The following is a 27,135-nucleotide window of genomic DNA, read 5'->3' as shown; positions in this document are numbered from 1 at the left end:
CCCATTTGCCAGCTACTTCCGCTTCTGTGTCAAGCTGAGGCTACACAGTAAATTCTTGTTCATCTTTCTGGACTTGCAGATATATTCAGCCTGCTCACGCCACTCAGGTAGGATGACGGATATTCCGTTGGTCTTTCTATGGTCTTATGTTTTCTTTTCAGTGCCCTAAATTTTGCTTTGCCCTCTGTATTCAAAAAGGTGGCTAACTATGCTAGTTAGCCACCTTATTTTTCTTTAGCCCGCCCGCTAATGGTAAAACGCTAGCTGTCAAAAAGCTCCGGCCAGCCTCGGCACTGTCAGTTTGTTGTGTGGGAACAATGATTTAAAAACATTGTTCTCATTTAGAAATATTGTATAGTTCGTCACATGTTAAATTTGGCAAGTTAAAGTGTATGCTATTATGTTAGCAAGCATAGAGTTTACAGTAGCATTTATTAGATGGGTTGTCAGAGCTGGGTGTTTTTTAAGTTGTCAGTGAAGGTTTAATTGTTAATTGATTTAGAATATAATTATTATTTGAGTATTTTTAATGTATTGTCAGTGCAAGCAGAACAATCAAGTTCCGTGTTATGACTGCTGGTAAAAAGCTCTTGATGGTTGAGTGTGAGGGAGTCCTTCAGAGGAAAACATCTATTCAGATCAAAACCGTCACATTTTCTTCACCTGCAGCAGCAGCAGAGTTTATGTAAAGGTGCAGATTAAAGTCATTTCCTATCACGTTTCACTGCCTCAGCAAACATTGGGAATATCTCCCCGCCAGGCTGACTTCTTCCCGATTCCATCCGCATCTGACTCGCAAGAGATTAAACAAAGGTTTGTCTTTTAAAGCTGGTGTACTTTAGGTCATTGACACAAGGTTTGCTCTGACACAGTCATCTGTTTGTCTACTCTCCCTGACAGACATATTGCTCAGTGGTATTCATAGTAGTACTACTGCATATTTCCACTGTCACTAAGGAACTTAATGTAAGGAAGTGATACTGTGTTACTGACGGTCAATCTGCTTAGCATTGTTTGTTCATTTGATATAGATCTTTTGTAGATATGTCAGTAATAGCTGTCAGGCAATTCACAAATGTTTTGACTACCACAATTTGATAAAGTTGAACTGAAAACTTTGAACTAAAATAACATCATCTAAGCAGATGATGAACAATGAGTTCCCCTTTTTAATAGTTCATTAAAAAAATGAGAGGTTTTGTTTTTGTTGGTGGTGTTGTGTTTTTGTTTGTTTGTTTTGTTATTGTTTTTTTTTTTGTTTTTATTTTTGCATGGATGGTACAATGGGAGTGGATCTTTTGGATCCTGTGCATTATGTTTTTTGGACTCCCATAGCTGCTATATGTTGATCTTGGGACTTTGGAGGCCCAGCCAACACTTTTCAATGGTTCAAGGTACATGTACCTTGAACCATTCCTTGGCAGTTTTTGTGGTGTTACAGTATGCATTGTCCTGCCTGGAGAGTGAGTGCTGCTCCATGGGAGTCAGTTTAATTATTTATTTGTCAAAGTATAAAAGCCGGGATGGAAAGTTTCCCAGCAGAACATTGCACTGAAAGGATGCTCTGTGTTCTGTACTTTATTGTGGCTAATCATCTTTTGTATGGTTCAGATTAAAGAGAACTTCCCTTTTTAAAAAAATTGTTGCTTTATCCACAGGAGTTTGAAGGTAGACACATTTTGTTTTTATCTTTACATGAGATACTAGTCTGTCCTCTCTGGAGTTGCAGTTGTTGTCATTTAGTTATGGGTTTTCCTCCCTAAGGTACCTTAATTAACCCCACTATGGTGTCCATGGCAATAGACTCCATTTGGAAGGGGAGGTTTACACTGTGCTAGTAAACTACCTTAGAGTAATGTAGTTCCACTTGAGAGCTAGACGAGCAGTTGTCCTTGTTGAGACAGCAGTTGCCTAGTTAAGGTGTTCATGGAATAAATGCTTATGAGCGTTCAGTTGTGGAATATCTGTGTTTTGTTTATGTTTTGCTTTTGTATTTTTTTCCTGCCTCTCACATTAGAAAAAGTATGTATGAGTACAATTTGTCTTTCAGCAGGATTGCACAAACGATTATGAGCCTGACCTTCGTGAATCTTGATGGAGCAGTTGTGCGTGGGCAGAGGAAAGACCCATTGAATTTTGGTGGATCTTTTTAAATGAGCAAAATAGGGCAATGGCTCTAGTGGAGATTATGCCTGCCTAATGCTCTTGTAGTTGAGTTCTGTGGCTAAATTTAAGGGAACAGGAAGAAGATGTTGCAAAGCATGTCCCAAAAGTTAGGTTTCAACACTGCTGAAAGGAATGTTGCAGCAATGGGACGGTGAGCAAATGCAAATTCAGTAGTCATATTTGGAGAGCAGGGAGGAGTCTTGGTGTAGGCATGTTTTCAGTGTGATTTGTCTGTCTGTTAGCAACTACTAAGTTGCTGCTACTAAGCTGAATTTGAATAAATGCATTTAAGTGGAGCATGGGTGAAGACCCATAAAATTTTTAGTGCAGCTTTGTGTCTCTTTCTTTAAATTTCTAATTGAACGTTAAAAATAGATGATGTTGTTTATGTATCACATTGTATTGTGATATTCTGTCATTCGTACAGTTTCATCAGGTACATGAAACTGCACGATTTCCTCAAAAGATTCATAGTAAATCCGTGATGTTCAGTGACAGATGTTGCTGAAACAGAATGTCTTCCTTAACAACACTATTTGAGCTATGAGGTAAAGACTTGACTTTCAGTGTAGGTTTGCGTCTTGTTTTCTCTTTTATGTTTCTCATATTTGTTTACTGACAGTGAAGAAAACAACAAAAGCAGTGTGATAGTAAATTAAAGATGGTTCAGAAGTTTCTCTAAAGCAAAACAAGACTGGTGTATTTTTTCTTTGGTAATTTATAACTGTAGGTGCCCTATAAAATGCAATTAAAGTGTATTCTGGTAATGTGCAATTGACTGGTTGTTTCTAAAATCCATTGGAAATGTGGCTCCACATACCTTTTTACCAAAATGCCAGAACGCAGAGAAAGGTCAACTGAACCTGTCAAATAACAACTCGAGTGCAAACAGTGCTGATCACAAAACATGCTTTTGTGCACATGTTTTATCTAAACTCAGGAGTGCCACTGTTTGTGTTAATGGGTGGACAGTTCAAGGGAGTTTCCAGGCAAGATGCTGAGCAGGCTTTGTTTCTGTATACACTGTGAAGGTAAAAACTCCTAGCAGGTTCTTCTTCCTAGCAGGTATCACTGGTATGCGCTGATTCGCGCTGACTCACACTGTTCAGTGGTGGTGTGTGTGTGAGAGTGTGTGTGAAACTATGCGTTCAGCATCCTGCCCAGAATGAAACAGTGTCTTATTCCCAGTGGGGTTTACTTGACTTCAAGCAGGAGTAGAATAAAGAGAACAAGCTCCTCCCTTATATTTGAAAGACAGACAGGATAGACTAGCGCTGTCCTACACATATGATTGAGCTTAGCTCTCAAGTGCAACAAATTCAATGAAACATTTGTTTGGAGCTACCTTTAGTCTTTAGAAACTTACCTCATCAGTGTTAGGGGTGTTACTCGAAAAAAAAGAGTGGGGAAAGAAATTAAATAAAATAATACATTACATATTATTCATTACTTTTCTTAAAAATAATGCAGCATTACTTTCTCTAATGGGTCATTAAGTAACTTGTTCCATTACAGCGTAACATGATGTTAAATGCGTTGTCACATAAACTCATATACATAGAGCACCAAATTACATCTCTGTATCCCTGGTATATGTACGCTAATTTCTTTAAATTTTCAAATGTACTCCACAGTTTTTGTGTGCTTGTTTGGGACATTTTTTTTCATCCCCTACTTCCTCACTTCTAAGGCTGAATGACTTATGCAATCTAGAGGTTACATGAGTCCTCAGTGTATTTCAGATGTTTCACTGGGAGCTTTTGTTATTATAGGGCAAGATTTTTCACTCTATCATTTAAATAATCTGTAAACATGTTTTACATTACAGTAAAGAGGAAGAAATACAAAAGGATAAAAAATATCTGACCAACATGGAAAAAATATTTGTACTTGATTCTCATAGGAGAGTTTAGCTTTCGTCACACATTTTAATTATTATTGCATCAGATGTAAAAGTGTATGTTTGAGGCTGGTTGGGTGTGGTTTATTGCAATTTCCTCTCTGTAAATGGATTAATGGTTTTAATGTTAGCACTTAGTTTTTCTAAAGTGCTCCAGTCAGTGGATGTACTCCGTAAGTTTAGTCTTGTGATTGAAGTAGACTGAATTTGATTTCATAGTTGCAGTATACTATAATAAAAAGTCATTTGTGAATGATTGTCAGTTAGACCGTCTGTTGGTCTTGTGCTCTACTTCCATTTGCCAGCTCTTTGGAAGAATCTATCTTTCTTATTACAGATGAAGGTTGTGATGAAAACAGGAAGCACGGAACACAAAATAAACTAATTTTGGTCATTTCACCCAGTTAGACTCTTGCTCAAATAACTTTTGCTCTACATCAGTCTAGTACTGGCTTACAGTACAAACATTTGTGTTTTGTAAGATGCTTGGGCTTAAGACAATCACATAACAGCCTTTCCTGTATACAGACATGTTTCTGAAAAGATAAGAAACTAAAACATCATGAACCATCATAAACTACTGCTTCGAACTTGGGGTGTGAGAGGTTTGAATCCCTGATGAGATGGCATTTTCTTGTTAACCAATATGGACCAGAGGAAAAATAGTGACCACCCACATAATGGTGAGTTTGGATAAATTAAATCTTAAAGTCACCATTAACCAAATGCTTGCCTGTTCTGTGTTGTGTCTACACATAGCAGAAAACTTACAATTCACATATACATTGCTATCTTTAGGTGCTTTGTTACCAGCAGCTTGTTGCAAAAACACATAATTTGCTCTCATTTCTTTAGTTGAATGTGCAAAAAATGTCAAAGATGACAGTTTGACAGATGTTGGTGCAAAAATATAATTTTACAAGTTAATTCTCAAAGAGCTATTGGCTGAAAACTTGGCATATCTCTGCATGGTGTGCAGAGACCTGATACAGGACCAGGGAAATGCATCTGGCCTTTGAGTTGATCCACCCATTGTTTGCCAAAGAAGATCTTTGAATGTTTTTCAAGAAGCCTAAAGAACTGTTCCTGGAGACTACTGACAGAAATTACAAGAAGGCTTCAGTGCGAGAGTTTAGGCTGATAAACTTTGTTAGAATAGTGCAAACACTTTTTTTTTTTGTTTTTGCCTTACACTATATGTTCATATGTATTTGCACCTATTTCAATAAATCATTGTACCCATTTTCTAGCAAAATATAAATTCAGTATGACCCAAAATGAGTGACTATGAGCTCAATGGCAAAATGTTTAGATGCAAAAAAGAAACATTTTCCAGTAGAGTTCTATAGGACTTGATGTGTCCTACCTCCAGCACAAAACAATGAAGAGAAAGTTAGGAATGAGCAGGCAGAGTGGTTGGGGTCACCACGTTCAACAAGACCGAGTTAGGTTCATTCCTCCCGAGTAACTTGCTGTTTTTCAGTAGTGCACTACTTTCTGAGTGCTTTCAGAGTTCAGTTCCTTGTGTTGCTGCTTTGGCTTTAGTTTACTTGCAACTACATCTACAGAGCACAAATGCCTATTAACACTCAGATCTCCATAGCGATTCTGTCCACCTCCCCCTCTTTTCTGCACTCATTAGTGCACAGACAGCACACACAGCAAAATGCTGATCTCTGTTGAACTCCCTCTAACACAGTGGCCTGTCTGTGATTCTTGTTCCCACTGTTGTCTCTCAGGCCACATTCACATCCTTTCTCCTTCTCTCAGAATGGTAGATGAAACCCATTTCCTTCATCTTAACCTTGAACCTTTGCTAGGAAAACTTAATCACATGACACAAATAGTAGTGTGACATTTGAGTATTTAGATGTCTATATAAAGTGTATCAGATGAATGACAGTGAATTGCAGTGGTTATCCGTGTGGCCTTATAATATGCATTTGGCATTATTTGACCGAAAAGTTCTGGGAACTATCAAAGTGACATGAAATGACATCAGCACAGAGTATAATTTTGTCCTGGACCGCAGGTTCATAGAAATAAGCCTCTGTGTCACAGAGACTAGTAACAAGAAAAAGTCCAGAACTGAACATTCTTATATGTGAGGAACTAATATTAACAACAATAGCTAACATTTAGTTCACACAGTCCTGCATTAGATATCCCTTCTGGCTGTGGTAGAACAGGTCTCTTAACAGTGGGCCACATTTGGGTTACAGAACAGTTGCCACGGTGAAGTCTTGTCTCTATATATGCACAAACAGAACCAAAGCACAGAAGCTTTCTTAGTTTCAGTGTGGACTTGCTGTCCTTGTGGGCTATCCTAACACCATAAATCACTATGAGGAAAAATTGGGGTGGGGGCTCCTGGCCAGTGAGAATGTTAGCCACATAACTATTAGCAGATATCCGATGGACAGAAATCTAGTCCCAGGGAAACAAAAGTTACTGTACTTAAAGTGCTGGTCCCAAGTCTGGATAAATGGCAGAGTAACCTTAGGAAGGGCAATTTGCACCAAATCAAACATGCGGTTCCATGTGCTGTGGCAACCCATTTGGAAGTAAGGGAACAGTGTAAAGTACCTCTATCTGCAAATAATAAAATGATAACGTTAATGTGGGAGCTAGGCAACAAATATTTTCAGGCCTACCTTTGTAGATATTTGTATCTGAAAACCATTTGTGTTTTTCTTAAAGTCCCAGATTCAACAACTAGACAGAAATGGTGGCAGCTTACCTTACCAGTTCTATTTAATCAGCAAAGAAAGTCTTGTGCCATATCACCAGAAGTACAGCACTACCTCAGGTGCCACTTTTCTCTAACGTTAGCTTTTTTTGGTTGTCTGCTATACAGTTTCTGCCATCAGTGGCGTGTTTGTATGTGAAACTGACTTGGTATGTGGTATGTGTTTCAATCTGTAGAGGTGTGTCCCCTGTTGAGGTAGGTGTGTGTAAAGAGAAATATAGAGGTGCGCGTATGCTGTATCAGTATGTTGCATGGCAACCTTGTCCTTTAATTTCTTTCACCTTGGCTCTACCTCTGCCAGTCTCTTGACTCTCTCTATGCGCCTTTTGGCTTTGGATGTTTTTGTCTGCGGTGGACAGCAGAGACAGACATTACTTGGCTTATGAATGGAATTTTGGCATCAGTAAGTTTGTACAACATTTGGTGACAAATTTTACAATCTGTAATTAATGAAGGACTAGGAGTGCGATTTGACACTGACACAATCACTTGTCTTGTAACAATTGCTTTAGTGTCTCATGTTTTATTAAAATTAGAAAATCTAGGGATAAACTGTGCACGTTCCCTGTGAAGTATTTTAAAATGTCTGTCTTTGTCTTCAAAAGAGAAGATCTTATTGGTGCTGTCACTATGTATTTATAAATCATTTTATCCAAAAAGAAATGGATTAGTTCATGATATAAGGTTTTATTTTAGGTTTAGCTCAAGCTTTGATAGGGGGACTGCTATATCTAATTTTGTAAGCAGCAGGTGATTAACCAACTTTATTTAATTATTGATTTAGAAAGTTTCATAACAGTTTTATTTTACTTTCTCCTGATATTTCTGGAAAAAAGCTTAGTCTGTGGGTCTGTATTTAAAATTAGTTACATGAATGAGGAATGGGGTAAAGTTATCTCTGTTCCAAAGCTTTATCTCTCTGTTCTGTGTATATTTTTTTCATCTGCTGACTTATTTTGTGGCTACATTTGGTGAGCTATTATCAAAGTACGGAGGAGAGTGGTTGTGGTGCTCATATGGTGCCATGTCTGTCATGGTTACGTAATGGCTCACAGGCGTGTGAGACAGCGAGTGATATGATCTGAGAGCTTGCTGCAGCCAATGGGATACCTCTCTTTTTCTCTCGCTGTCTGTGGGTGTGTGTGTGTGAGAATCTGTTTAATTTATCTGCACAATTCTGGAATGAAAACTAAGCTCTTTTAAAAATGCAAGACTATCAAAAAGCAAAACAAAACTTCTAAACATGGATTTAAACTGAAATTCAAGTTTTAGTGTGTACAGATAAAAACGGTGGCTTGTCAGTGATTTTGAAGAATTTATTTTCACTTTCATCTATTGTTGCTGATGCTGAGAAGGAATCCTGAGGAAACATTTGTTAGTTGGACATCTTACAAAGACCAGCTACAGCCTGAGTGCAGTAGTCATACTTTTTCTCAAGTGCTGCATCTCTATCAAAATAAATTTTCTTATGATCTGAATAGGTTTAACCAACCTTATAAAATGGGTCTGCTTTTTAATGGGTTGTGAACAAAGAGCAGTTTGAGAAATGAGCTTAGAGTTCGAGTCAGTGTTGTCTTGACTGCAGGGACTTTGTAAACTGTTGGAAACATGATACCGCCTGTTGCTTTTAAATACAAAATAAGAGTAGTCTAGTTGCGAGACTTGCAACTGAGACTTGATTGTGGCTCAGGGCTGGAAGCATTATGTAATTAGATTAGGTTTAAACTGGCTTCAATACAATTTGATCAATTGCCGGCTGAAAACTAAAAGGTCCACACAGTTATAGAGTTATATACTCCATAGAACCAAGACAGCCTGCTATATCAGGAAATGCTGGCTAAATTCTTGCAAAGTTAATGATTCGTTGTAGTAGAGCTGGGCGATATAAGATTTTTTCATATCACGATATGTTTTTTTCATTTCAGGCGATAACGATATATATCACGATATAAGCCAAATAACTATATTTGTAAGATTTAAATGTGCCGTTGCTCACAAGTAAAATGTGAAATAATTAGCAGCTTGTTTTAATTAAAATATTTATTTCCCATAATAAGTTCAACAGAAAATTGACTAACTTTTGTCAATATCAAATAAACTGAGAACTAAAAGGAAATTCTCAATCTCTCCTTGTTGTAAAGCTTAGCTTTTCAAACAGTTTTAACAGTTACTTTAGTCTGACAAAAGCCGAATGACGAATTAGCGCTTTCAGTCAGAGATTGAGCATGCAGACTTGAAATAGCCGAAATACCTTCACACTACGGAACTTGTATGGCCCTTCCGTTCGACAAGCTCTCTGGCATTGGAACCATCATTGGTTTTTTCTTCGGCAACCTTCGCTCACGCTCTCGGTTGATTTTTCTCTAGTCGGCAAACTCATTTCCTTCATTACCTGGGCAGCCCGGCTGCAAAAACAAATACACATGTGCGCCTTGGCACTTGTGCTGTATGTAACAAGTCACGTGACGTGACGCTGCGGCTGTGATTGCTTCGGCTCTGCGCTACTTAATTTGGATTGGCTGTTCTTTTTTTTTTTTTTTTTTAAAGAGGACAAGAGAGATGAGGCCTATTGCAGTAGTTTAATTTTTCTATCGAGAAAAAGTTATTTCGCAATACATATCGCTATCGTTCTATCGCCCAGCTCTACGTTGTAGTAATGAATTTCATTTGAGTTAAGCAAGATCTGCACTGTCAAAGTTGAATGTCATAATTAACTTTTGAGGTTTCCTGAACAAAAGAATGATTGTAGGACCTGTAAGTCCACTTTTTTTTTTTTTTTCTGAGTGAGAACTAGGTCAGCTTATTTCATCAAGTCAGTAATGCAGTTACTAAAGCAGCCACCATCACTAAAGCACACACTCGTCATCTTCCTGTCTTCTCTGTGTGCCTTAGTGGAGCTAGGAAAATGTGACGGATACCCATTTCTGATATTACCTTATTTTAGAAAGCTTTCAGTGAAGGATATTGATTCTGGTGACAGAGATTGTAGCACTGTTGAATTACAAACTGTGAAGTGGCCTGTCTATTGCACAAAACATTTAATGTCATATGCAAATTTTATTTTCAGTCATATTTGCTCTGTTCATGGATGTTAAGGTTGGGAAAACGTGTTTTGTCTGTCATTCTGTTGCTGTATACTATAGCTATATATAAGGTTCAGTGGTCAGGTATTTGGGGGGGGGGGGGAATTCATTTGGTGATGTGACGACAATGTGCAACATGCCTTTTAACTGACAGCTTTGTTCAGAATCTGCAGTTTTAGTTATGACCTGTGAATGCTGGCTTTCCAAAATGTTTAAAAAAACAAAAAAAAAACCTCAACTGTAACCTGATATGACTCTATAGTTTTAATATGGAGTAATATTTCTGCATTTAATTCCATATTAAAATTATCACTAGACTCTGAATGTTATATAGAGAACGTGTTGAACTTTCAATTAAGAAGTGGTTTAAGGTAATATTTGCTGTAACATTATGTTCACATAGCTTTCACAGACCACTGACTATGAATGCACTGAAATATGAATGATAAGGATGATCATACCATGACTCAATCTTTAAAAAGTGAGTTAGAGACAGTGGTGTTTTCTTCCATCATATTTTCGATACAAACCCTGGTAGACAAGTGCATTAGTCAGATTTCCTCCGGTTGGGATTCCAAAATGTCCTGCAGAACTATTTAAAGGTTTGGGAGTTCCCTAGTTTGTGATTTGCAAGGCCACAGGAAATATCACGTTTGTCCTGTAGATCTCCTGACTGATATGATCAGCTGATACAGTCAACTCCCTTTTTATAGTGGAATTTCTTTTTCTTTTTTTCTTTGTTTGTTTGTTGTTTTTAAAAAAATGTTGGTATAAATCCTTTCTAATACTGAATATAGGAAAATGAGAGACATTTTATTTATTAATTTAAAAAAATCTAGATCTTATTTAAACCAGCCTTTCACAAGTTAGAAAAATGCTGAGTTGGACACTGGGTTAACTGGTAGAATATTTGAATAATAGTTTATCATCCATTCTGTCCACCTTATCAATTGTGGACGCAGAGGCCAAAGTTCATGTGTGCGCTGAAGGCGTTTCCTTTCTCTGGCAAAGGTAAAACCCATCCACAGTGTAGAAATAGGCCAGGAGAGTGTGTAGAAGGACAGAAGAGTGGGAACAAGACTGAATTTGGTATTTTTATCTTCTAAATCAGTCAGCTGTATGAGACTGGATATTTCTTTTAGGATTTTCTTTACACTGCAGGTATGTAAAGATTTTATAATTCTGGAGATGAGGTCTGTCACACTGCATTACTGTATTATTTAGACATTAATCTGTGCTCTCATGCTAATATTACTTGCAGGAGGATCCCAATAAGCAGCAAGTGGGTAGAAGGGAATTTAGGTTTACTGTTTAATATACAATTATGTTAATGTAATTAATATTCATTTTTTGTGTGTTTAGAGATGCTTTTTTTTCTTAAGTGTAACCTGCAGGTATCAACTTTTTTGCATATCCCAAAATAGCTTCATCTGAAACAATTTTATTATTATGCTTCACAAAGGCTGCTGTAAACACAGTGGATAACATTTGGTAATTTGGTTTGACTCCTGATGGAAATACTGCTGTTAAAATAAATCAGAAAATTGTAAATGCAAATGGCACTTTGCTAATTTTAAAAGCTGTTAAATGGTGGAACACTGATAAAACTTGATCAGTGGGGTTATGACCATAAGAATGGTAATAATGGAAAAATTGGGGAGTTTTCCATTAGATGGATGGGGCCATGCCTTCATTAGTCAAAAATTTATTCTAGCATGTGACTGCTTGTCCTACAATAGGCATCTACAAAAGTTATTTTTCTGTGGCAGTAGTAGATAAAAGTGTCAGTGTAATTTATTGGAAAATAGATTAAATAAAAACAAAAACAAAAAACGCACAGAATACAGTGGAATGAGATGTGTATGTCTTACACAAATTCACCCTTGCCTGTTCCCCTTCCCTCAGGATGTGTGTCTTGCTCATATAATAATATTATATGAGCATTTCGTTGCCTTGTACTTGTGACATGTGCAATGACAATAAAGTTGAATTCTATTCTATTCTATATTAATTGTGCGACATTCCCAATAAGCATGTAGTGGCTATAATAGAGTTTAGTTTTACTGTTTAGGTGTATTTATTGGTATTTATTAGTATTTGGCTAGCTTTGGGTGTGTAAATATTAAGATTGCATATAATTTGAGTAATAGTTGTAAGTAAATATCAATCAATCAATCAATCAATATACTTTATTAATCCCGAGGGAAATTAGCATATATGTGTAACCCTGCTAATGGAGGGTGCCATCTAGATTACATCTGTCATATTGTTGTTAACACACATGCGTTTCACATATGGCCTCATTCTTCTATCATCCTTATAAATCAAAGGGGCCAATTTAATTTTCATATATCTGTCTGGTATTCTAGTTCTAATGTTTAGAGCCATTGGTGATAAGATAAAATGGATAAATGGGCCCTTGTTTACCTATTCCTGAGCTACTCTGTGTGTGTGTGTGTGTGTGTGTGTGTGTGTGTGTGTGTGTGTGTGTGTGCGTGTGTGTGTGTGTGCGCGCGCGCGCGCACGCGTGTGTGAGTCAACATTTGACATGTCGGGTGTGTCATAATAAAATGATGTATGTTATCTTATAATAATGGTAAGAACAGGCACATGGTGGTAGTTGTTGTAAAACTAAGCTGATATTTTTTTTTTTTTTTTTTTTTAAGTGTCCAGATGAAAATATTCTGTGTAATGGTAACAAAAATCTTTTTACATATTGTGTGAGTTTTTACATGTTAAATGGTTTTTAAATATGGTCAGCACAGTGAACAAATTCCTTTTTAAGTGCAGGTTGGGTTTTTGCTAACTAATTGACACACTCATTGACCCGTTGGCATTACTTTTGTGTTCTGTGAGATGAATAAACTGGAGTTTCAGGTTATTACGAATTGTATTTCTTAAAGGTTAAGTTACTAATTAAACAACTCCTTTTACTTCCTTGAAAGTTGAAGTCCATGTTAAAATGTGTTTCAAAACTCTGGGCTGGTAATTTTGACGTGGGGAGTTACAGGTTATTCTGGGTCTTGCTTTTAAACTGGGTGAAGCTAATGTACCAAGCAGAGGGTAACAAAGACCCAGAATGCCTGTGACAGTGGTGTCCCAATTGTGTAACTACTGAACTAGAAACATCTCTGTTTTCATGCAACAAGCCATGATAGACAAAACTGTGACTGTGACAGAACAAGCAGACTTCGAGGGGATGGAACAGATGGTTAGATCTACTGTAAAGAGCATCAAGATAGTCCACTTAATGCAATCTTCTCTGCATGTTGTTTTTATTTTTGAAGGTTATCGTTCCAGAAATGGAAGAAAATTTGTTAAAATTTTGATTATTCTTAGTACATTAGTACTCGGAGCATGAAGGATGCAATGACATTGTGCACAGCGTTCTGTAGCTCACAAAGGTCTCTGATTTGCCATTGAATTGTTGCTCTAGGGCTTGTGTGCATGTGTTTGAAGACAAAGCATATGATGGTTTATATTCTCCCAAATTGTTTCAACTCCAAAGAAAATAGAAATCCCTTGGAGGGAGTGGAGGCTACGGCAATTTCAGTTATAAATTACCTTAAATTGCAGGATTATTGCAACCTAAGAACATTATGATCCCAGCAGTATGTTTACATCCTTAAGGCCTTTATACATAAAATTTGTATAAAATTTGTGCAAGTAATTTGGTTTCAAAAATGTTTCAACTTTGTTTTGGGGGGCTTTGTGCAAGGTGCTTGTTGTATAAAGGCATTTACAATGAATTAAAATGAGAATAAAGGATTATACCCATTTTAAGAAAAAACAAACAAAAAATAACACATTTTTGGAGGTCTGAACTTTAATGTGTTGACTTTATTTTTCCACTTTTGACTTAAAAAAGTAGAGGGAACAAACATAGCAAGTAAACAATAGTTATAACCTTTTTATATTGATCGTTAGTAATATATTTGTTTCTTCTGTTTTTTTTTTTTTCTCTCTACAGAATATTAATTTGCCTTGGTCAAAAGAGCCACATAAATTGAAGTCTGGAAGTGCATCAGCTGTTTGTCTGCTAACTAAGCAGCTGATTTGCTCAAATTGACATCTGCTGGTGTCATTCCTCCGAGGACAGACCATCTGCTGAAAATCTGTGTGAAGCTGTATTTGGGACATTGTCTCGATATCAGACAAACATTGCTCTGTTGTTGTCTTGACACTCAAGCGAGACCTAGATTGACAGGTCTCCCTCCAGAGGAACTTTTCAGAGCAGCCACCAAAAGGAACATGTGCTAGAAGTTCAACATCTGTCCTAAGCAACTGGTCAGCTTTGACTCTAGAAGATGAGCAATGACGATGAGTTCTTCGATGCCGTCACAGGTGGGTGTTTAATGTACATACTTATTGATGTGTTTCCCTCTAGTTTATCTTTTATTAAGAAAGGGGAAAAATGCATGCTTTGTGTATTTCAGGACTGTATTGTAATTTTGTAGTTTGGTAGTTTAAAAACTTAAAAAGGTTTTCTAGAGGAAGAGAAATATTTCATTAAGCATTTTGGTATTTATTAGACCTGATGTATATATGTAATCATTATTTTTCTTAGGTCTTAGTCTTCCTCTGGAAATTGCTACATGGTTTTTTTTCTGCAAGAGACTGCCACTCCTAATTAGATGGTCCATTTTTGTTGTCGAAGCACAATGCTGTTCAGTGGAACTTAACCTGCCTTAGTCTGATGATTAGTTGAATAATTCAGAGGTTGGCTGTCTTACGGCTATGATTAGTGATATCAACAACAGCCTGGAGGGTGTGTGGTTCATACTTGTGTGTCTGTATTATATTCACAAAGAAATTTCATCTGGTACAAACTGCCAAAGTTGGTGTCAGTGGGATAGTAATGACTGCCCCAAATCAGCAATGTAACATTTTTATTTGATAACCTATTTGAGGAAGCCAGCTAGACTTAACTCTTTTTAAAAGTATTTTCACGTTATTTTTTTGGTGAGTAGCAGTTAATAGTCCTTGAAGTCAGCACTCTCAGGATTTTGTGCAGCCTAATGTTACAGTCCAGGTGAGGGTCTAATATCAAGCAATACCCATTTACAATTACAAAGTACAGCCGTGGTGACTCGCCTGGGGTTTGTGAGCAAGCATTCTGGGTATTTGGAAGCGGATACCTGGAAACTCATGAGAGATGAACTTTGAACTGTTTACTCTAGGCAGATCTACCTCAAGTTTAGGAGACATCAAAACAATATAAAATCTCAGGATTAATGAAGTCAGCATGTGTAGGTTCAGCATTGAATGCTGAAATATGATTATAATATTAACTCTGAGAAACAAAAGCATGCAAACACTTTATTGTTGTAGATAAATTAGCAGTGCAGCCACTTATTTAACAGCTCGTTCTGTGCAAGGATGATAAGAGGGCAGGCAGGGTGGTGTTCTCTGTTAATAAATATTAGAATCACTGTTTTGTTGTTTGATTACCCCATGTTGACGTAGAGCCATTGCTATAAGGCCGTCGTCACTTTAGCAAGTCATTTCCATTCAGGTATAAATAAAAGGGCTGTGTGTGTGCCTGCACCTGTCTTTGTGTCATTGTTATGATCATCTTAGTAATTTGAGACAGATGCAGAACAGGGCTGATCTATTATTTATGTGGTAGCATCAGGTATCATCTGGCTTGGCTTTAGCATCTTTTTCTCTTCTTAATTTAGCCTCAAATATTTTGTTGTAACTATGAATTTTTAAAAATATTACTAATGTGCTTGATGATTTGCCCGAGGCACACCTTCATAGCACCTACAGAAGCTTGAAAGACATGGTTGAAGTGCAGCTTATATAATACATGAAAATAGATTATCGAATATTTAAAGTTTCACAACCCTGGCTATGAGTCAACACTAATGTGTGACAAATAATTTTGTGATGCACATCCTGTATTTAATGAGTCAGTTTCATACTGTGCAATACATTTTGTTTCTCAGGACGTGGAACTTGCCTGTCACCATTATTACGTCTGCAAATATTTACTAATACAAGCTGCAGGCTCTGTCTTTGATTGGGGAATCTAATAATATGCTTGAAACTAACCAGATTTCAGAAACGTAGAACATGCTAGCTGGGTTTGTGTCTGATCATTTAATTTAGACAGACTTTGTTCCTCCTTCCATCTTTTTTAAATGCTGAGACGTCTCAATACTAAAATAAAATATTTTATTGTGACTTATGTGACGATACTAACAATGCACCTTTGTACCTGACACCTGATTAGGTGTGTTTTCTGAGTAATGATAGTCATTAGTGTATTTTAAGCTTTTGTTAATGCACCACCTTGAATTGCCCACAACTCCACCCTACAGTACTACGTTGCAGATTATTCCAGCCCATTCTCATTCCCACGCCATGAACGTCTGCCTTTTTGTTAAATCCACTGACGAGATGCAAGATATTCACAATCTGTCCTTTTTGAGATTATGATGGAGAATATGACTCTCCTTATAATATGCTCTCCTGCATGTTGAGCAATAATGCCGAAAGGTATTTGTGTTAAATGTGGCCCTATGTTGTCGTGGCCAGGCTTCCTTATGTGAAAAGTTTGAATTGAGACGTGGATTGTTATTACCTCACAAACAAGTTTACTGTTGTTGTCCCAGGTTTCTTAGTTTACAACAAGTGTAAAGAAGACGATATGGTGCGAATATCTGTGACGTCGGTTTGCTTTGAATGCCACATTTCTTTTTCTCCCACAGGCCTGGAATCGGACGAGTCGTGCGAGGGGCTGTCGGAGGCCAGTTTCAAAGATGCACAAGGGATTGACAGCAGCAACCAGAAGAACAATGGATCAGTCCCACAAGAAAATGGCATCAAGAAACACAGGTACTCCTGCATTCCTCACCCGCATTCCATCTGCTGTGTGTGTACTTGTTTATTTGTGGATAAGTACGCTCTTGGTCAAAAACAATTGAGTTAAGTGGAACATTTTTGGGCAGGGTCACAATTTGTAATGGCTCAGTTTCATACAAAACGCATACACAGAAAGGCACACAATGCTGCAATTTCTGAAAAAAGGTGGTGCGTCCTAATTCTTTGGGTGCAGCAGTTTAAAGGTGACGTATTTTTAAACTTAAAAATAACGAGGGGAAAAAAAAAGGGGGAGATTTGTTGTTGTTGTTGTTCACAGTGTGGGGCTGACTTGAGTGACCTATATGTGAAGGTGTGGTGTGTTTACTTGAGTTAATTTCCTTTTATAAATTTTAAGATGTCAGTGGAAAATTACCAAGTAGGAATTTTAGGATAGTTAGGTGACTGGCTTTAGTTCCTGTGAACAGAGGTGAGATGAATTGGCTTTGCACTTACTTGTTCTTATCTCCGTGCAGAATTTCTTTATCTTCTGCCCTGATAACAAACCTGAACACGCAATCTCTTATCTGCAACCTTGGATATTTCTTTTCTTCTTCATTTCAGGACATCTCTCCCTGCACCCATGTTTTCCAGAAACAATATCAGTGTGTGGAGTATCCTGAAGAAATGTATTGGGCTGGTAAGGGCACGCTGGTTATCAGACGCGATTTAAGAGCTTCTCTTCTGTACGTGAAAGGCTTTCATAGAGAGGTTTTCATAGTCATATTGGGCAGTATTTACAGTTTTTAATTTGCACACAGATAAACTGAAACAAGAAAAATGTATTACATAAAATTACTTGTTAAAACCACAATTTTAAAAACGTTTTAGAGGTTCAGTAGTATATGTTAGGTAGACATTGAGCTTTTTTCTATTTATCTTTTTTCCATTATAGTTTAGTGTATTTTTTTTTCCCATTTTTCCCCCCTTTATATGCACTACTGTGTTTAGTCATATTGTATTTTACGAGTTATTCTAGTTAACCTGTGGTTTAACTAGTGTTTAGTGCTTTGGCTGCTGTGGCACAATAATTACAGTTTTTGTGATATAATAGAGTATATTCAGCTTTTATCTTAATGTTAAACAGGAACTGTCCAAGATAACGATGCCCATTGCCTTCAACGAGCCGCTGAGCTTCCTGCAGAGAATCACGGAATATATGGAACACACTTACCTCATCAACAGAACCTCCTCAATGTCCGACTCCATAGAACGCATGCGGGTAGGGAGAGACGTGGACACACACTTCCTGTGTCATCTACCATGTTTCTCTGCTATCACCCCTGACACTCTTCTCCACCCACTCCACCCTAGCTCCACACAATGACACTCTGTCTTCACCTCTCTTGTCCATTGCTTTGAATGGTTGTAGTAGAGCCACCAAAAAAATTATCTAATCGAATATCATAAATGAAATGCAAATAATCTGGACATAGTGTTTTGTTTTTTCCTTCTCCTCATACTAACAGACATACTGAAGAGATGACTTGGACACATACGCACATGCTAACTTGGTCTGTAATTGTTTCTGTTTAGGCAGTAGCTGCTTTTGCTGTGTCAGCAGTTGCGTCGCAGTGGGACAGAACTGGAAAGCCCTTTAATCCTTTGCTGGGAGAGACCTACGAACTTATCAGGTACACTTGCTTTTTTTTTTTTTTTCTTGCTTTTTTTCTTTCTCGTTTTTTGTGAGGTCACTTTGTTTTACCAGTTAGCTTTCACTCTCTCTTTTCACCCCTGCTTCTTGCAGAGAGGACCAGGGTTTCCGAATAGTGTCTGAGCAGGTATCCCATCATCCTCCAGTGAGTGCATTTCATGCAGAGAGCCTGGCTGGGGATTTCGTGTTCCACGGCTCCATCTACCCTAAACTTAAATTCTGGGGCAAGAGCGTTGAGGCAGAGCCTAAAGGGACTATCACACTAGAGCTACTCAAGTTGGTCACTTAAAATCTTTTCGTTTAAATTATTTATTCATTTATTTTAATCTAAAACTGATTTCTCATTGTGTTGTCTTTTTTTTCACCTTTCCCTCTTAAAACTTTGTCCTTCATTCTTATTTTCCCCTTTCTTCTTCCTTTTTCCCCCCTGCAATTTTCATCCAGGCACAGGGAGGCATACACATGGAGCAACCCTAACTGCTGTGTACACAATGTCATACTGGGAAAACTGTGGATAGAACAGTATGGCACAGTAGAAATAGTCAACCACAGGTATTTAAATGATGCTTGCATGATAGAACTAGATATTAAGAAGTGTTTAACCTGTATTGATCACAATGCTTCCCTATAACTAGAGTGAGGAAATGATTGCAGTCAAGTTCAGATGAAACACTGTAAGGCTAACAAATGTTTACCCACAGTTCTCCATTCCTGCCGTGCACCTTCCTTGTTTAGTCTAATACTAGACACCAGCCTGCTTATGCTCTGTGTGGCTTCACAGGCAAACAACGTCTCCTTCAACATTTATTTTTCCAGGAAAGCAGTGCAAAGCTTTTATTGTTCTTATTTCTAAGCGTGCTGTGTCTTATTCACACAGTTGAACAGATTCATGCTAGTAACTGTGAACCTTACTTGCACTGACTAACTGTTGTCAAAACAGCAGGGTTTGAACGTGAACCTCTTTTATACAAATAGTCATGCAAAGTGATTTATATGAATGTATAATTGCATGATAAATCCACCACTTTATAACATTGTCAAATAATGTTGCTTTGTCTGTTTAATTCACTATAATGAGCCCTGCCAGTGAAGAGATGTTAATTGGCTCGTCTCATTTTTCCTGCAGTACTGGAGACAAATGTGTGTTGAATTTCAAGCCCTGTGGGATGTTTGGCAAAGAGCTACACAAAGTGGAGGGATACATCCAAGACAAGAGGTTTGTGTTTACTCTAACTGGTTTGTCACCTACAGTGTGAGTCTTTCTGTCTTCAAACGTTTAAAAAGACATGCTAATGCATTTTCATTTTTTTCAATCTCATTTTCCATTGTACTTTTCTTCTCCTATTATTGACCATTTTCTTTTTTACATTCCTTTTTTTTTTTTTTGCCTTTTCTAACAATTTCTTCTCTCCACTTGCATCTCCAACTTTTTGTGTCTTGCCCTTTTGCTCCTTTTCCCGCCACATTTTCTTACTGTCGTTTTCATCTTCCGTTTCTATCCAGTAAAAAGAAGCTTGCTGTCATCTATGGGAAATGGACTGAATGCATGTGGAGTGTCGACCCTCAGGCCTATGAAGCACACAAGAAGTCTGAGAAGAAAGGAGACAACAAAAAGCAGAAAAATGTAAGAAACCTGTGCAACTAATATTTTACATCTGCAATAAGAAATCATAAAAAAAACAACAGTGTAGTGCCGGTCTGTGGGCTTTTCTTTCTTTCTTTCTTTCTTTCTTTCTTTCTTTCTTTCTTTCTTTCTTTCTTTCTTTCTTTTTTTTTTAAATTCATCTAAGTCATATTTCCTTTTCTTCTTCTGTCTTGATTTCCTGTTATTGTCCACAGCAATCTGTGTGGTCGTATCTAGGTAAACCAACAAGCTTGTGTAGATCAGTGCAGAGGTTTTTCAGCTCTCCCCCTTTTAGTCTGCTCATTTATTTGTAGTTGTGTGCAAATGCTCCAAACTGCAGGTTTGGAAATAAACAGATACTGACAGAAGCTTTGATCTCGCTGGTAACTGTTTGTGCCTGCAGCGTTCAGTCTCTGCTGATGCTATCAATTGGTCCAGTAGTTACAGTGAGTTGTATCATTCACAGGATGAACTTGAGGGCGCTGAGAACGATGACGCAGATGACATGCCCGAAGTCCAAGAGACTGTGTCTGTTGTACCAGGAAGCACTCTGTTATGGAGGATAGACTCTAGACCAGCACACTCTTCTGTGGTATCAAAAATAAAGTTACACATCCATATTGGTGGCCCAGAACGCACACACGCAAACACACACATTCTTGACATCTTTTATTCTTTCTCTGTTTCCCAGATGTACAACTTCACAAACTTTGCGATGTGTCTGAATGAGCTGGAGCCCGGCATGGAGGCCATCCTGCCCCACACAGACTGTCGCTTCAGGCCTGACATCAGAGCAATGGAGAACGGCAACATGGGTAATTAGTTTTTATCTGATCTGAAATTTGAATGTGTCTCTGGCTGACATTCAATAACTTGTTTCCCAGAACTGTTGTTTAAAAAGAAAACCAGTAAGCTATCACTATGTGGATGTTTAAGACAACATTTAGAATGATCACTCTTTGAAAGTAAAACAAAACACAACAACAACAAAAAAACAAAACAGAACCAATAAAGAAAAGAAACCACAAATGTTTTACTTCTGCTGCTCAAAGCAAAGGATTGGCAATAATAAGTCAATGCTTCCACCTGCTGGATGTTGATGGTATTGTGCCAATCCAAAGTGAGTGAGTGCCACAGGTGCCTAAAGAAAAATGGAAACAAATGAAATTAAAGGGGTAAATAAGCACAAGTCTTTTACTTGTTTTATTACAATCTGAAACCGTTTGACTCTTTGTTCTTGTGAAGATGAGGCCAGTAAAGAAAAGGAAAGACTGGAGGAGAAACAGAGAGCTGCCAGAAAAGAGAGAGCCAAGAGAGATGAGGAGTGGTCTACTAGGTGAGACACGCACACTAACACATGCATCCACTTTAATAAATTTTTCTGTGGTAACCTTTACAACAGCTTCAAAATATACCAAAAGTAATGAAGTTTTCATGATGCTGTTAGATGTCCAGTGTACATGAGAATAGCAGGGGGATTGTTGCAGTGGTGCAGAAACTGTTCTGGTTAGTTGTTAAGAGTAGAGCTGAGCCCTAAAGGAGAATCTGTTAACATAAAGGTTAATCTACATTCCTACCCTCGCCCACGGCCACAACATGGAATGTAGCTTACTGCAAGTGTTAAGAAAATATTATTTACATAATGGACATTTTGTCAAATGCACTTACTTCCTTTTTTGACTGATAGAGTTCCACTCTCATTCTGTTTATTAAAATTGAAGCTACCAACATCCGCTTAGTTTATTACAAAGGCTGGAAACGGATACAGTGAAGCGAAGTCTGTATATTTAAAGCTCACTAATCATTGATCAGATTTATTTGTTTATACCGTATGAAAACTGAAGTTTATGAAGAACGTTTTGAACTGAATAATGGATTAAAAGAGCTGCAGGCTGAAGACGCAGAAAGGAAGGGCAGCTGTTAAGATTACAGATTGACAGGGAAATGCAGGTGGAAAATAATACACAGAATTCTTGGAGGTTAATTGTAAAAGTTATATCAAGAAACTGGTAACACACTTAAGACCAAAGCCATAGTAAATCCCTACAGAAGTGTAACCTGTGTTGATCTTTTAGGTGGTTCCAGATGGGCACCAATCCATACACAGGCTCCCAGGATTGGATCTACACTGGTGGATACTTCAATAGGAACTACCAAGACTTGCCCGATATCTACTGAAAACCTACTTGCCTTCCTCCTCCTCCTCCTCCTCCTCCTCCTCCTCCTCCTCCTCCTCCTCCACCATATCTGTAACCTACAGTTACCCCCCTGTCATTAACTGGAGATAAAATGATACAAATCATCATCAAGGCACACCAACTCAGATTGGAAATGCATACAAAGAAGCTGAACGTTGTTGACTGCCGAGTCTTCAGTAAAACTGGTTGTTTTGGGGTTTTGTAGGTTACACACACACACACACACACACACTTAAGAGAAGTTGTTATATTATCTCCAAGTCTTACTCTCCATCATCGACAAACATCTCCTGTTTCCCTGCTGAAGCACCCTTTAGAGCACAATGGCCATTTAATTCCAGGCCAATCCCTCTGGCAGAGAGTTGGTAACAACTCAAAAACCTCACAGGTCCGTTCTGAATGTTTAACATCTTTGCTATTGAACTCTGTGCTCCGAGGATCTGCCCGCCAAGACTCTTGATGGCAGCATTTTAAAAACATTCACGTGTCATAAATGAGTAAAGTAAAAATGATGACCAAGACCTTACAATCACAACGATGGATACATGGATGCAGACGAACACTGATGCTCTTTGAATTGAAGATGGACTTCGAGGATGTTTTGTTTTTTCTTTTCTCTCTCTTTTTCTTTTATTTTTTTTTTAAATATTCTGCAAAATTTTAAAGATTTAAACACTCAGAATACATTAGTTCTATACTACTCTTTGAGCAGCAAATTATGAGTGATCATTATGTTGGTCAAAACAAATCAAATGCTATTAAGACTTCATTACTGTCCATGTGTCTTATCCTGAAAATGATTAATATCTGCTGATAGTCTCCAATAATTTTGTAAAGTTTGATTAAAAATATTAAAATGAGTAAAGATCACTACTATAAAGCATACATTTCCCTGACAACAAAAACAGAATTGGAATCAGGAAAACAAAAGCAACAAATAGTTCAGATATTCATGGAAATAGCTGAATACCCTGCTTTTACCTTTTAGCAACATGCATAACCCGGCTGATGCGCGATTTGGTTTCACACAGGTGCAAGTATTCCATCGTCTGATTTCTGCATCTTGCTTTTAAGTTTTTAAGATGCTGACGTTTGAAGTTTGCACTTACCCCTGGCAGGTTATAAGACGGCTTAGCAGTACATATTGGTTGCATTTTCCCAGTTTAACATGTGACTTTAGAGGATAAGGGTGTTGATCTGCAGCTGCTTGTGAATGAAACTGTTGTTCAGTCGTTTTTTGTTTTTTCGTTCTTTTAACAAGTGAACTAAAGATGAGTCCAAAAAGGCTAGAAGTAAATATTACAGGGATGGTATGTGCTCATCTATTGTGTGAACCAGTGTATAAATGCGTACAAGCACCTAAAAGCCATATTAACAGGAGAGGGTGTTTTTTCTGTGCGGATATGAATTAGAAAATATGAGCCTAAAGGAATTGGATTGTTATAAATCTCACTATCGTCATAGAAGAAACTTGTCGGTGTAATCAGAGTATCAAATGCAGCTCTAGATAATTGTGTTCTATGGTAGGATTGGGTGGATGGATTCATGGACAAAGTGACATAAGCAGACATGAACGGGAAAAACTGGAGAAAAATGGCGACTACAGATAAGTTAACGGACCGCAGATTAACTTGGCGTCGACTCATATAATAGGACAACAAAACAACCAGAAACGATACAGTGATGATTGTAGTCTTTTGTGTCTGTGCAGGCTGCTTCTTACACTTATGTGCTGAGCAGAAACACTATTTCTTAAAGTGAAGAGGGGGGGGAAGCCGGAACTTCTCTAATGAATGTTGGCACACAAAAAAAGACTGTAGACTTTTTGGATTGTTGGTAGTGTCCCAACAGGGTCCCAGAAATTGGTAACTTGAGATGATGCCCACTGTGTTGTGCAGTTTCCCTTTGATTTGTGTTGAGATCAACAACAGTGTGACTCTACATTTAATCCATTCATTATTCATTTCAATGCATTGTCACTGAGCAGGACTCACATTTCCCTTCAGATTCTAGGATACAGACATGTTGGTAAATGAATGCTGGGATGAAATCACAATCTTTCTTTTTTTTAATTTTTAGGCTTCTGTTGCTATGCTGAGGTTTTATTAAAAGGTTAAAGTTTTTAAACATTGTAATACTTTTGATTAAAACACTTAGGCATAGCTCAAGTCACCCTGCGGTTTTGATCGAGTGAGAAATGTAGAACAAACAGGTTACAACTCTCACATATGCGTACTAACTTAACATCGTTAAGTTAGTACTAATTTTGTTTGACAGATGCGTTCTGCTGAAGTCGAACCCTTCCCAGTACGTTATGGCACCCATCTAATTTTTAATCACATTTCGTTTTGTTTCTGTATTAAAATCACATTTTCACATGAATATTTAGCTTGCAGCACCAACCCTATGCAACTTTTGCACGTGTCTGTTATTGTACCGCAGCTTAACGTCCCCCCCCCACCCGCAGCGACACATTGAACGCACGCACACACACACCTTCACTTTTGAGTAGTGAGATGTACCTTTTTATATATTGACTTTGCAGCCTTAGTTTAATACATTCCAGATAATCTAAAACCTATTTGTACTACTTGTCACTACAGGTAGCTGTGTTGTCACATCTTTAATTTGACTTTTATTTGTATTTTTTTTTTTTTTTTTTTTTTAAATGGATTACCGTGTCATGCTTAGTGCCTGAACTTGTCTGTTTTCCATTTTTAACTTGTGTGTTATTTATGGTGTTTTATGAATGACTTGATTTTTTTTTTTCTCTCTTGTGTAGCAAAATCGTTTCTTAATGCCTGTGTTTTGCTTAGGAAGGAGCAGAGCGCCTAATCGGGGTTTGAAGCAAACATTCACCAGCTGAACACTGAACCTTTGACTGTGGCTGTTACATCTGTCTGATTTACTTGCCAGTACAGTATCTGTAACATATTTAGGACATGTTGGGTTAAATTCACCAGTACAATCCAGAACTTTACATTCATTTAAAAACAACCTAAAAAATAAAACCCCACTTTTTTGTTTTGTGTTATTAAAAAGCTTTTTGCACAAACACTACTCCCGGTGCGCCATCACAGAAGGCTAAAGTCAAGCACTCACCAAATTCTGCAGCTGTACATGAATCCAAACAGACACAATATTCTTGGTAATTTTTTACTGTAAACTACTAACTGGCGAAAACTATTAAACACATGTAACCGTCACGTTCATCAGTGCTCATCAAGCTCTACCAGTTATACAACTAATACACGTTATTTAACTAATTCTAGGATTTTATGTTGCTTTGATTGTTGGTTCTTTCTATTAAGGAAAATGTTTTCTGTTGAATTTTATTTCTCTTGGATTGTGTCATGTGGTTGTCGATGTAATATATGTGTAAAAGTGTTGCACAGAAGTAATCGCAAGCAAAATGGCATATTTGTGCAATTGATTTTATTTTTATAGTATTTAAACGGTTTTTGGTGACAACCAGATGTTTTATTTTGAAGTCGGGAGGGGGGGAGGGGTCTGTAAGGGGTTGTATCCATACTGTGGACAGCTTGTTAGATTCTGTGAATGGGGAAAATGTCTACTAATAAAATCCTAATGAAACAACGTGCATGAGCAAGGACTGACTTTGCACTCCTGTAGCATCCCCGGAGAATTAATGGATGAAAGCTTTCATTCTGTGTTGACTGCTAGTTTTTAACTATCAAAGATGCCGTCATCTGAGATGCCTTAAATATGGGTTCATTCTAAAGGCCTGCAAGAAGAGATCCTTTGTGAGGCTATAGAAGTATATTTGTTTGAAAATCTGTGGGTAAAAACAACACGATTTTAGTGGTATATAACTAGCACTTTTTTTTTGTGTGGGCATTTCCCTGTCCCCTGCAGCACATGATGCTTACTAGTGGGTGTATATTTAACCGCAGGTTAGCTGCAGTGGGCTTCTAACAGCAGTTGTGACAACCTACTCATGTAAGACTGTGTGATCCAGCTGTATTACTATCAATGATGGATATAACATCCTTCTCAAAAGTAAAGATGATATCGAGATGCCTGTGCAAGGAGAACCTGCGTGGTTGCAAAACAAGTACTTTTGTTTGAAAGTCAGAGGGTTAAAAAAAAGAAGTTAGTAGTATATAAATGACATTTTTGCGCATGCATGTTTCCTTGCTCCCTGCAGCACGAGACAAGATGACTCTTCCTAGTGGGCGTGTTTAACTGGGGATTATTTTCACTACTTTTTGAGCGCTGACAAGTACAGCATTAACTCTAGTGGGCTTCTAACAGCAGTCATGACATCCTACACATGTAAGACTGTGATTCAGCTGTGCGTGGAGCCAATCACAGGAGATGTTGAGAGGCTACAATGGGGAAAGACACCATACATGATTTAAACAAATCATGAAAAAAAAAGTGCACGTACTATAAAGAAAACAAAACAAAATTAAAAGGCTTTAAAAAAATTATTCCAAGTGACTGTTATTACTGGATGTCCACACAAGTTAATTTTTTGGCTCTGTCGTGGAAAACATTACCAGTATTTGGGGTCTTTTTTTCAACGTTAATATTTTTAAATAAATTTGAGTCACAGTGAGCATCTCAGAGGAAATGAAAATGATGGGATGGTGGTTAAGCACTAAACAGGCTACTGTGCAGATTTTATGAATCCAATGGGAATTTTGCATATGTGTTTTGCGTGCAGAGTGAGAACATTTATATGCAAATATAAGTGAATAAGGCCCATTTTCTCTCACGTGCAAACATGAAAATTGAAGCATTCCATTTTTCATTTTAATGACTTGCATTTAAATTTTTCCGAGCACGGCCTCCATTTAATTGTGCACATAGTGAGAAATACTTCTAAACTTTATTTAATACAAACAAATTCAGGTATAAGAATATGCAT

The 27,135-nt window shown here is 37.6% G+C and overlaps 1 protein-coding gene across 2 annotated transcripts; it reads left to right on the top strand.

Annotated features, from left to right (window-relative positions):
• On the top strand, window positions 1-25,736 carry LOC134618681 (oxysterol-binding protein-related protein 2-like). Of its 2 annotated transcripts, none has more exons than XM_063464183.1 (14): window positions 1-107; window positions 13,869-14,242; window positions 16,615-16,741; window positions 17,330-17,405; window positions 17,853-17,987; window positions 18,302-18,399; window positions 18,513-18,695; window positions 18,864-18,971; window positions 19,546-19,635; window positions 19,923-20,043; window positions 20,510-20,635; window positions 20,735-20,858; window positions 21,289-21,379; window positions 22,119-25,736. In XM_063464183.1, exons 2-14 carry the CDS (start codon window positions 14,206-14,208, stop codon window positions 22,219-22,221), a joined length of 1,419 nt encoding a protein of 472 aa, XP_063320253.1. In that variant the 5' UTR covers window positions 1-107; window positions 13,869-14,205; the 3' UTR covers window positions 22,222-25,736. The 2 variants fall into 2 exon arrangements, with proteins under 2 accessions (XP_063320253.1, XP_063320254.1); XM_063464184.1 differs by lacking the exon at window positions 1-107 and adding an exon at window positions 752-813.
• The last annotated feature ends 1,399 nt before the right edge of the window (window positions 25,737-27,135 follow it).

Source organism: Pelmatolapia mariae, linkage group LG20 (genome assembly GCF_036321145.2).
Source record: "Pelmatolapia mariae isolate MD_Pm_ZW linkage group LG20, Pm_UMD_F_2, whole genome shotgun sequence".
Classification (NCBI taxonomy): domain Eukaryota; kingdom Metazoa; phylum Chordata; class Actinopteri; order Cichliformes; family Cichlidae; genus Pelmatolapia; species Pelmatolapia mariae.
Note: the sequence above shows the minus strand (reverse complement) of the source record. Positions and strands in the feature narration are given on the sequence as shown.